The 12,650-nt window shown below is 37.6% G+C and overlaps 1 protein-coding gene across 2 annotated transcripts in view; it reads right to left on the bottom strand.

Annotated features, from left to right (window-relative positions):
• CUL4A (cullin 4A) overlaps positions 1-12,650 on the bottom strand; it is a 34,540-nt gene that overhangs the window by 5,496 nt on the left and 16,394 nt on the right. For both annotated transcript variants that reach the window (XM_030949334.1, XM_030949341.1), the window contains 8 exons: positions 10,547-10,665; positions 7,888-8,080; positions 6,406-6,510; positions 4,542-4,652; positions 4,076-4,161; positions 2,983-3,090; positions 1,695-1,808; positions 679-784 (listed from right to left, as the gene is read on the bottom strand). In XM_030949334.1, coding sequence (XP_030805194.1) covers positions 679-784; positions 1,695-1,808; positions 2,983-3,090; positions 4,076-4,161; positions 4,542-4,652; positions 6,406-6,510; positions 7,888-8,080; positions 10,547-10,665 — 942 coding nt within the window. The remainder of the gene's footprint in view (positions 1-678; positions 785-1,694; positions 1,809-2,982; positions 3,091-4,075; positions 4,162-4,541; positions 4,653-6,405; positions 6,511-7,887; positions 8,081-10,546; positions 10,666-12,650) is intronic.

Here is a 12,650-nt window from a genome sequence, read left to right as displayed (position 1 = left end):
AGAGAGTGTAAGAATTCAGGGAAAAAAGCCCACCCAGGAACATAAAAACACAAGACAGATACTGCAGATGGCTAAAAAGAAAAACTATACTCTTCTCCTCAGCTTTCTTTGTCCTTCAGGTTCAAGTGCAGAGGCAGAGAGCTACAGAGCACACACCCAGCACACAGTGCTGCTCTGAACAAATCAGACCTGCTGTGAAGGGGCACCCCAGCAACAGAAATGGGCAACAGGCAGGTGAGCTCTCAGAACAGTTCAATTGAAAATACTCTCTTAAATCACCCCCAACTGAGAGCATTCTACAACAGGTCATTTTCAAAATATACTATGTGAATCTGAACAGGAGCAAAAACAATCTGTACACACAACAGTCTCTATCACCACTTGCATTTTAAGAATTGCAGTGATACATTTTGTAAATCTAATAGGTTGTTAGAAGTACCACATGCCACACAGCTCTTACTAATAATTTTGTGAAGGGTCAATTTTACACACCAAGAAAATACACTAAGAAACACCTGCAGTGTGTTCTCCTCATCTCTTGGTGTGTGTATGCTTTTGGCACATGAAGTTTGTCCTAATGATTGTGAAAAATTTCTTAAAATTAGGCCTTCACATACCAAATCATAATTACCAATCACTTGATGAATAAATTTAAAAAGCAGAAAGTATTCTTCCTACCTACACCGGTAGCCATTTTAATTTCTTCAAAACTGAATTCATCTCCTTCATTAAACATAAGCAATACTAATGTCTGAAAGAGCGATACTTGAAACTCCTTCTTCCCCTAAAAGAGAAACAACACAATGGCAATATTTAGAGAATTTTCTATTGTATCCCCTACAACTGACAGTTACAGAAAGTATACATTAATTTTTCTACTTCTAGAAGAATGGATATGCATTTTAGAATGCCTGGCACACAGAAGAATTTGCCTGAATGTAGTATTGAGGAAACAGGATATTTATAAAATCTCCTTTTTTTGCTCCTCTAACAGTGACAATACAATAGACAGCAGAAGCTCATTAGAATGGCCTGGTATTTACTTCACATGATTCACTTCATTTTAATTACACTATATGACATTTTGGTGCTGCCACTATCAAGAGTGAATTTGTCTCTAATTAAGTTAATATTCACAACGAGTAGGTAGAAGAATTCAAGGGTTTTTCTGTCTTTGCTGTGGCTCAGTGAAGCTGCACCATTACAAGATACTGCAGGAGACAAAACAAAACCACATGAACAAACAGTGCAGCTATTTAACAGTTAAATATTCAACAAGCATTTAAATTTTAACCACAGCCATTACATGGCTAACACCCTTCAGTCTCTTTATGTATGTCAAGCATACCAAAAGCATCACCAGGATTTCTACAATCAAAACAATCCCAAATTACAGATAAAAAATGCTGTGTTCTTTCTTGTTTTCATTTCTTGCTTTATTACAACTTAATTTATTTGAATGAGCAACAATTCCTATAAAATTAATATTACCAAAAGGTATCATGTTGTTGTCTTGTTAGTTTTCAGTTTAATAATAAAAAGCCTACTTTCTGTACAAAATAACAGTACTGAATTGTGATTGTTCCTCCACAGAAGTATTACTACCTTTATAAAAAATGAAACACATGATTAGATTCCAAATAATTGACTTCAATTTTAACCTAACAGGCAAAGCATTATGCAAGCAAACTTACTTCCTTAAATTCTGCCTTTAGGACAGCATGTCCTAAAGTAGTCTGCCACTGAAGCTTTCGACCACTGTGTTTTCCCAGGTAAAAGGTTTTAAATACCTCTTGAAGCTTTATCATCTGTTAAGAAAAGAGAAGCACTAGCATTATATTTTGCAGTGATACCAAATGATTTCACACATGGAATTTCTTTATTCTCCTCAACCATGTTTCATAAGAACATGGTTGGTTCTTTTGTGGGAAAAACTTAACCCAAAGAGCAAAATTTTGCTCTCAAGTACTACTATGCATATAAGAAAGCCTCAATTCAAAAATAACTGAATTTTCCTTGGGTTTTTAATTTGCTTGTTTTGAATAACAGTAAAATAAACTCCCTGTAAAGGGTTTTAAACCTCAAAAGAGATACTGGTTTTGTCCCCATCTTTGAACCTGACCTAGAAATCATGGGACAAAAAGCATCCATCTCACACCTTTACACTGGCTAGTACCATCTGCTGTTAAGCTCTTCCTGTAGTTTGTGGATGGAATAGAACTCCAGTCCAATGCCACTACTTTACACCCTCTTACTTCCAACTAAGGGGGTTCTACAAGTCCTTTTTCATGGCGTGTTGCTCAGGTTGGACCCTTCAGAAGTAGTCTGCCACGGAGGAAAAGACACCTCAGGAACAAGAGTACAAGAGCATCCATATCTTCCAAACTGAGTGGGAACCCCATTACCACCTCTGACCTCTGAAGTGCTTCCTATACGTCTGATCAAACAAGGTACTGTAGGAAATGGGGACTCCAAATACACACTTCAACCTAAATCCCTACTGGAAGGAGCTTTGCAAGAATCTCTCAACTTGGAAACAATCATTTTTCAAGCAAATACTATTTAAATGTAGGGGCTAGTTTTGTGTGATACTTCATCTGTTCCCTGCAATGTATCTTTGAAAAAAGGAACTTGCAAAAACACAACTATTGACTAGTTCAAAGTGCCTAACCAATGTAGTTAAAGATTGACTAAATTAAGGTGAACTGACCAATTGCAAACTTTTAAGTAACTGACTGCAATGCTAAGTAAGGCAATGATATTATTATGCAGGTTAAAAACCCCCCACACTGAGTGAAATAATCATATGAAAAAAGTGGACTTTATCCACTACATTCTATTTTTTGCAATTCTGGAATCCTTAAAATTACATAAACCCCTTAGATATCTAGCAGAAAAACTTTAAATGAAGGGCATTAATGCACTCTGTGATAATGATTTCATTTGGTAACGTGTATTTAGAAGAAGAATGCAAACACCAACCTCTGAATTTAAGTGGACTTCCATGGGTGTATAAGTTGGCCAATATCCCATAGTTAATATATTTACTGTCAGGTCTATATTTCCTGGATCACTTTGGTTCTGCATATACTAAAATAGAAGAGACAAAAATTATTCAAGTATACTACTATCTCGATACTAAATTAGAAAATGTATATACTTAAGTTAGACATTTGGGATTAGTATAACAATTAAAAATTCTTACAGGCCACAACCTTGGTTAGACATGCTCTATCAGGATTTTGAGTAACTATCTTATGACCACTTCCCCAACTTCAAAACACAGCAAGTGGTTGGGAGTACAAAGAAAAGATCAACATGCCTTGAAATAGTCTAAGACCTCTGTCTATACAGGGTGCTAAGGTCAAAGAAGCTTTAATCACATGCAGATAAAGCCAAAGAAAAGAAGCCAAGGCAAGGACTGTAAGATCAAAAGGATCCCCTTGGACTTCTACATCTGTTAGACAAAACATTTTTCTGTAATTGGAGTAGAGCATCAGTCCAGCCAGACTGCAAAATCTGGGACAGAAGAGTCACTACAGTATTTTATTACAGGTGTTGTCCTGGGTCAGGTCTCTAACCCAGCATCCTGACTTCAGTAAGGCCCCAAAACAAGTACCCAGAGAGAAATGCAACAGGGTGAGCATGTAAAGTAATTCCTGCAAGTCTTCATCAGTCACCAACAAGCTGGAAACTCTGGGGCTGAGATATTCATAATTTCTGTGCACTTAGCAACCTTCAGGGAGTTTCTCTGGTGTGGGCCATTCACAAAAAATTCATCAGAGCAGCACCAGTTTACAGAATGAGAGGATACAGACTTCCAAGGATGTCAGTCAACTAAATTACTATGTGGTATTTAGACTAATTTACTTTAAAAGGAATAAAATAAAATTGTAAAATTATTGTATACAATAAATTCTGTTGTATAAACAGAACGGTAAGTAGACACTATTACTATGACTAGTACCTGCTCAAAAGCTGTTCTGTTTAATTTTAGCTTAATCCAAGGGATAGGACCATTAAATGTCTCCTCATGACTATGAAACATTTCGTATACAAACAAAAGTTAATGTACCTGCTTGAACTGTACCATGACATCTTTGGACAGTTCCATGTCCTTGAACATGCCCTCCAGTTTGCTGGTAAAAGCAGCACCACATTCTGCCACACACAAAAAAAAGCAAAGATCCCACAATTACAAAGAAGCACAGAACAAGTGAAACATTTAACCTGAGACAGCTGAGCCACATTTACCAGGTCACAGAGCACCCACAAATAGGTACCTTCTCAGGATTTGGCTCCTCTGTAGGTACATTAAATAAACAGTCTCATACCTAAGAAGTCAGCTTTATAATTCTTGCTGAGCATAATGAGAGGTCTGATATATACACACACACACTTGCATCCTCCCTTAATATTTAAGAGCTGAACAGTTATTACTTAAAATTTGGCTTGTCACTACTTAAAAGCATGAGAAAATAGGGATTCCAAATCTGCACGCCAAAAAGTAATACAAATTTAACACATCTGAAGACACCTACCATGTTTAAGCTTTGACAACATTGACTTCTCAGCATCTACTGAAGCACTTTTTCCAACCAGCAGTCTTTTGGCTAAGTCTTTCTTATAAAATGCCTCAAACACATCTTTCCCTGTAAAGAAATTGAAACAAAAAAATAAAATTAAATGATACATTCTATCTGCATCACTGCCCTTCAGGTTTCTGACACAAGACTTTCTCATGAAAAACTGAACAATATTCAGTTGATATTATTCAATGAATATTCCACAATATTCTATTAATATTAGCAGAACAATATTCATTATGCAGCAGTGAAGAAAAACATGTAGACATTTTGCTCTTTTTATATTTTAGTAATTTTAACATATTTCGCAAAATGTTTACTTATTTCTTTTTATTCTGCCTCAGGAACTTGAGCTGCCTTGTATTTCCCACTGGATCAGCTACAAAACAAATGAAATTACTCTGGGGTTCAGAAGCACATTTTCCCTCCACTGGTCTTTTTAAGAAGAAAAAAAAGGAGGAGGGGGAGGTTTTCTATATATTGAAGAATATATTTTAAAAGCCTAAGGGAAAGAAAATTTAACAGAAGTCTTCTCATATGGTTTGCCAATAGCCTTATGAAATGAAAGAGTCATATAGATACCCACAAATTTTCACACCTTAAACCCAAACTTCTCCCATATGACAGTGCAAGGTGCTCCCCTTTAAAGAGGAACAATTTTACTGTAACCCAAGGCACTACTCGTGCTGCCTACAGTAGTGCCTCATAATTCCTTGTGAACAGCTTCCAATTTGGGCTTCTTGTGATAGTCTTATTCCTTCCCCATCCTGTCCTGATGAAGTTTCATGAACCAGCTGGATCAAGACATTATCAAAAAGGCCAATACCCAGAAACTACCTACTAATTATCATCTGTTCTTGAAAGAGCTCTTATGTACCAGACAGCTCAAAATAAAATCCATGCTTTTAGCTCAGTAATACAAAAACTATGAAGAGAAAAAAGAGTTGGTGAAAGTTTCAGATTAACAAAAATTATTCTCTTAGGCTGACAAGCTGCCAGTACAACTGTTTTCATTCACCATCTCCATCTGACAAAAATGCTGCAATTATGATTCAATTATGCAAATGATACTACGTTATGACTCAACTGCTTTCCCATCATATTGTACTTGTTTGAGATTTTTATGAGGAGAGAACCCCACAGATCTCAGACAAACTAATACAGAATTAGGTAATTCTTGCTATTCCACCCCAGCCCAGGACACACATTCCACCTCCCCCAGAGCAGTGACAATGCATCTGTATTGGATTAGACCACTGGTTTTTCTGATAGCCAATCTAGGAAAAAAAAAATCCTAACACATTCATGGTTTTTGCTAAGACAGAGGGGATTTGCTAATTCATGAGGGAAATGCATTTCAAAGGCAGTGAAACTCAGCAATAACACTTTTTCCTGTCATTTTGAGCCCTCCTCTGTGTTCCTTCTCAGCTATCATGAGAAAAGAGAAGTCAAGGAAAGTTGCTGGGTTTTCATGCTTTGTACCTACAACATATATAAGTGGACAGCAAAATCTGTACTGTTATTAGAGGAGAAGTTGTGGTTACAGCCATGGTTAATTTGTGTTAAAAAACTTCCAGCAACACCTCTAACTCTTAGGTCTCCACTCACAAGACTCTGAAAGGTCTGTAACTAGCCAATCTCCACAGAACTATCTGTCCTCCCCTGTATATTTATTGTGCTCCTTCAAGAGTAAGGCAACCTGAATTAAAGACAGAGTTGAGCAGAAAATCATGCTGAAAAAAATCTCTTGCATTCAGAGGAAAGCTAATAGCAAAGGGAACAGTTTTAATTGCATCAACAGTGAACTGCTATTTCTTACCATGAATGAATCTAAATATGATCATTATTTTGTCAAGGATTCTTTCCAGCTCTTCATCAGTTGCTTCTTTATTACCAGCTCTTAACTTGGAATCCACATATTTTGCTACAAATAAATAAAATCAGGTAACAGCTTAAAAAAAAGATCTAAAATAACCAACTTAAGCATCTCCTGCTTGAAATATTACTATGTGTTAAGTACCAATATATGTTAAAACATAGGATAAGCACTACATTTTCTATTTTCCCTTTTCCCATCCCTGTATTCAGTGGAATGACAGAGCCCTACTGTATTACTGGAATATTACTGGAGCCCTACTATATATAATGGAAAAGTACAGCAAAAAGGAATAGTCCAAGCCAAAAAATTAATCCAATATAATAATTAAAATTAATGCATTAGAAATTCCCATATTTTGTGTCATACAAGCACATTACTTGTTGAAAGACAATGTTTTGGAAGCGTACAATGTATATGAATGTATTTTATGAGAAACAGAAACAAACAACATAAAGAGGACTATATTTTTATAGATCTTTACCATGTCCCTCATGCTCCTTGGTAGGAGCATATTAAAATTTTAACAGAAGCAATGCTTTCCAGTTAGTAGTTTCAGAATGCCAGAAATAAAGTTAAGCCTTGAATTTAGCTAAGTATTTATTAAGCCACGTTAGTATCCTTATACAACCTTCTGTGTAAGAAGAAAACCTTGTGGGAGCTGGGACAACATGATCCACAAATGACAATAGCCCATATAATGGCTTTAACCAGTATCACTAGGTTGTGCAATCTGTCCTACATAAAGCTGATTTTAGAAGGAAGACACAAAATCAGCCAAATAAAGGCAAAACAAAGTACAGAGGAAAAACAAACAACCAAGGAGCAGGATCCTCTCCTGGTGTAAAATGCCACAGCTCCAGTTTTTCAGCAGGCAGAACTGTCAGGATAGCTTTCGTCCGATCAGGGATAAACTAAATATATTTTTGAAGTGTTTGCTATTATCTTTCCCCTTAATAAGCACAAGCTCTCCTGTCAAGGTAGTGGGTTTTTTTCCCCTCTATTAAAACTCCTTGTATCTAAAGGCTTTAAAATTGTTATCCCAACTTCAGACTTCAAGGCAGATGGATGGGCTGTAGTTACTCCTGAGAGATCCAGAATATCCACAGAACTCTATTTCCACAGTTAAAGCCATTTCCCCTTTACTTGCCACAGCTGCTCTCCCCCAGAGCATTCCTCCCGTGGCAGCCCTGTGCTGCAGCGAGCAGTGGTTAGCACCAGGCCCTGCGCAAGCAGCAGTGCAGGGACAGGAGGTGACACAAGCTCCAGCAGCCCCCTGGCAGCACACCCAGGCTCTCGGGGCTCTCCCCAAACCAGTCTCCTAAAGCAGAATGCGACTGCACCACTATTGCACTAGCACACTCAGCAGCATTACCATGCTTTCTACAGATTTTTGAAATATTTTACAGAAAAATATTTGTGTACCTATCAATTCTGCAGGCTTATTTGGTCTCTTGTTGATAAATGTTTCAAAGGACTCCTTCATCAAGTTTATAAATTTTTCATTTTTCTGAAAGCACACTTCTATGATATGGTCCACTTTATCCTTAAAATCTAGTAGCTCTTGCACCATATCCTTGTCTTTTTCAGGATTAACCACTATTGTTGTCCCAAAGTTCTGTAAAACAAACACTTTTGATAGTAAAATACTTTAGAGTGCTACCTATCTCCCCCAACAGACACATTTACCCTTATAAAAAGTATCATAGGAAAATGAATTTATTTACAGAACTAGTTATGACTTCAAGTTTTTAAAAACGGAGATGCATTGAAATTCAAAATAAAAACTAGACACACATTGATGGATTTCAAACATTAGTGCTTGATTTAAAGATTATTTACATTTAAGACAAAAGTAAAAAAAAATATACAGTAGACATGACTATGATGTGCACGTTCACAGTGAGACACAGAACTATGATTCATGTAAAATAAATTAAATGGAAACTGCCTCAGAAATGTTAAGTATAAAGGAAAACTTTGTACTATTTTTATTAAACCCACTAGAGAGCTTAACTGATGAAACAGGTAGCAAAACTTTGAGGGCTGCTGCTGAGCCCTCAAAGATTTCTTTTTCATCAAGGGCTCTAAACCAAAATGATCCTAGCTGACTTGCAGGGAAACAAAACTTTCTCAGGCACAAACAGCAGCCACAGACTTGACTTTTTCTTCCTGCTCCTACATTTATTATCTCAGACACAGAATACCATTTGTCTAATGGATATCTAAAATATCCTGTAAAGGAGGATTTTCACCTACTGGGCAATTAACATTTGCTTAGTAACACTGATCAGTGCCCTGGACTGAATGATCAGTCTTCCAAGGTGAGAAAGAGGACACAGCATAAGCAGAAGCAAAACAGTAATCAATGGGTATATTTTGGTCAACTGAAGTATGTTAGCCAACAACAGTAGAAGAGATGGGGGAAGCTCCTCTCCAGCCTCAGAACTTCCATTGCATTATCTAATTAGCTACTGCCATCTTTCATGGAGATCTTGCTCAAGTACCATTTCAGAGTAAAGCTGAACACAAGGCTCCCAAGGTCCTTAGAACCAACAAGTGTATCACAGAATCACGGAACAGTCTGGGCTGGAAGAGACCTCTGATGGTCACCTAGTCCATCAGATCTTCCACTTGTCACAATTTCCCCTACATTAACACAACATTTCAGCATCTCACAGTCTCTACCAGGTACATTCATAAATTGCAAGGCTTTCCCCCCATTCTGAAACAGCAAACCTAGATGCAAAAAGCCAAGTGGCACCTCTGAATTCACAAAAGCGTGACTGCAATGGAACACAGACCCTTACCACAGTAAATTGGCTTACAAGATAAACATTAGAAAGTTCTTGAAGCCTCTCTTCACTGTCACACAGAATGTTTGGAAGGAGATTTACTGACACTTACAGAAAAGGTTTTCTAGGTTTTTGAGTAGGTACACAACCATCTTAAAGCTGTAAGTAGTCTGACTCTGTGAAACACAGGGTATGATAATCCAATTTAACAGTTGTTATGAGACGAGAAATTCCTTTCCCTATTCCTTTTCCCATCTTGAACTCCTATACTTTCCTTGGACCAGCACATGGACTCTTCTGTGAGTCTCCTTAGCTCACTAAACCTGGGATTAAACTGACCTTGCCCAGGTATTGTGATAAAACAGATCACAGGAGAGCCTGTGTAGTGGCAGGCAGCACTAGGAGGAAGTGATGAGCATGGTCTGGGAGAAAGGAAGAAGAACAAGGATCCTCCTCAGCCACAGCACCACCATTCAACTGGGCAACACCCTAAGGAATCAACTCCTCCTCAGTCCTGGGGCAGAGGGTAACCATGTTCCATTACCATGAGCTGCAGCACTGGTGGATCATGCTGAGCTCCACACATAGGCATGCAGAAAATGCACCTCTGGGACTAACTGATATCATGCACTTAATCCTGAGGGTTGATGAACACATGGGCAATTCAGGGGAGAGCCCTGACATCAGGAATTACCAACTCCAGGGAGAAAAATTTTCTGTGACACTTTCCTGCCTTCATCTTACAAGAGCACAAGAGTGCAAGCTCTCTGGGGCAGCATACTCTATGGATATTATGCCTAACAAACAAACCCAAACCATCTAAATAGGACTGATGGATTATTTTCAATAGGAGCATTCCCTTCCCAACAGCTTTAAAACCCATCAGCATTGTTGTAGGCTGGTTACAAGTAGCACTGCCTAAGCTGCAGCAGAATAACAGGTTTTGCAGGTATGTAAACACTTGAGTGTATTTGCAGCAAAACAACACACAGTACAGTCCAGAATAGTCTAAACGCAGTGCACATGGTTCTATTTAAAGCAATGCAACCAAAAACATCCTGTATAATGTTCAAATCTATAAGGAAAGCAATTTCCTAGTAGAAATTTAAAACCAAAGTAGGTGTTGCTGTTTCTTATCATATGATTGTTACTGAGGCAGAAGCATTAACATCCCTCCCTATTTACTTAAAACAGAAGTTTGGTGATAGACCTATATACTATTCTCGGCTTTGACAGAAGCAATTTGTAACAGCATAAATTTTTACATTAGTAATAGGTCTTTGACATACCTTGATGTATTCACTCCAGTGCTGCAAAAGGATCTGCTGCCCACCTTTTACCCGGCTGAACAGCTGGTATGTCTGGGTCAAATCTGATATTCTATTTTCATCAAGCAGGCTATCAAGTCCTAAAAAATTAAGTTAGAAAAAAAGGAAATTTGAATACAGTTACATAAATACAATTAGAAATATATTAGAGAATATATCTATTAGAGAATATACTAGTATTTCAACTGAAATACTTTCCCAACAAGGTGGTGATCGTGAGCCTTTTGCAGAATGGTTATGAAGAGACCTTGACTTCAAGGGTATAGCTTCATCAAGAACCACTAGAGAAAACAGGACACTAAATAAACTGCCCTAAAATTAAAGTAATGATAAATACGTCACATGATTTTTTCCTGTGGAGCATGGTGAGCCATGTTTTTAGATTAAGAATGTGCTGGGAACAATCTACACTCCTACCAATGGAATAACACAAGATTACAGATTCCTTTCAAGCAACTTTTGCTTTGTTGATTCACCCTACATGAGATTAAGCTTTGGGCTAGCAAACGGAGAAGTGAAGCCCAAAGAATGTAACAAGCAAGTAACTTCATACACATTTTTTCCATTTGAGAGTATGGCAAATGTAGTTCCAGTGTAATCAGAAGTACTTTGGTGTCAGTTACAGAGGCCTTAGTAATACCAGAGCATAGCATCAAAGACTTATAACATTTTTTTACAAAACAAAAAGCTTGATTTTACCCAGGTTGACAATTCCCACCACTGTACAACTGCCCTACTTCACCAAATATATTTCATTAATGCTAATTTTTAAATTATATTAAAAACTAATTTGCAAATCACTACCAAATTATTCCATGTTCTGCTATATTCTTCAGCTTAAAAATACTTTCACTGTATACTGTAACTTACATACATGCTCGGAAAGGCAAGCAATGTTCAAGAACAATGCCAGGTAAACTTTTGTCTGCTGTCTTGAGATTTCCTAAACTTCTGAGATATCAGAAGAGCAGACATACTTTAAATGTAAGACAACAGACTACACAGTCCTGAATACAGAGTTTTAGTGCTCTCTTTTCATTGAACATGGAATTAAAATCCTGGAAATCAAAGAATTACAGAAAGGCTTGGATTGGAAGATCTTGTTCCAATCCCCACCTGTTGGCAGGTTCACCTTCCACCAGACCAGGTTGTTCCCATCTCCTTCCAACCTGGCCTTGAACACTTCCAGGGATGGGGCATCCACAGCTTCTCTGGGCAGCATATTGCAGTGACGCACCAGCCTCATAGTAGAGAAATTCTTCCTAACATCTCATCTTAGATCTCTCATCTTTTAGTTAAAACCATTCCCCCTTGACCTATCACCATCTGCCCCCTCTTTTTTATAAGCCCTCTTTAAGCACTGGAAGGTCACTGTGAGGTCTCCTGGAAGCCTTCTCTTTTCCATGCTGAATAACCCCAGCTCTGTTAATTAAGAAAAGCCCATCCCAATACCTCCTATTCAGTTAAAGAACACTATCTGCTTTATTATAATCTAGATAACAAAATACAGCCTTCCCTCTTTCTCTAACATGAGCTGTGTGACTGAAAAAAATATTTAGTCACACATCTGACAAACAAAAAGGATATGCAGCAAAGTCCTCTGATAAAAGGTTTCAAAGAGCTTCCAGAAAGCACCACCATAGCCTTGGGAAAATCTATTTACTCACAAGAAAACCCCCCACCACTAGATCTGACCCCAAATATCCAGTCAACAGCAGTTATACTAACATAAGGGAAAAAAAGTTTCTTATACAGACCCTGCATTTTTAAGGTTTTTACTCCTGTATCAAACTGACTACTTCACATTCCTTGACTTAATGAAGAAAACCTACAAAAGGCAACATCATCTTCTACTTGAACAGAATACTAAGATGTCATAAGCAAATTAAAATGTGTCCTAGATCAAACAAATACAGAAAACTAAGCAAGTCAAGTGATGATAGAAGCTTTTTTACTATTTTTTCCCAGTAGAGACATAGAATGCAAAACCTGATCTGACAATCCTGGAGTCCTGAAGCACAGTAACCAGAGAGCTGGAAAAATGTAAAAGTCTCTCCATATTTAC

The sequence above is a fragment of the Camarhynchus parvulus genome, chromosome 1 (genome assembly GCF_901933205.1).
Source record: "Camarhynchus parvulus chromosome 1, STF_HiC, whole genome shotgun sequence".
In the NCBI taxonomy this organism is placed as follows: domain Eukaryota; kingdom Metazoa; phylum Chordata; class Aves; order Passeriformes; family Thraupidae; genus Camarhynchus; species Camarhynchus parvulus.
Note: the sequence above shows the minus strand (reverse complement) of the source record. Positions and strands in the feature narration are given on the sequence as shown.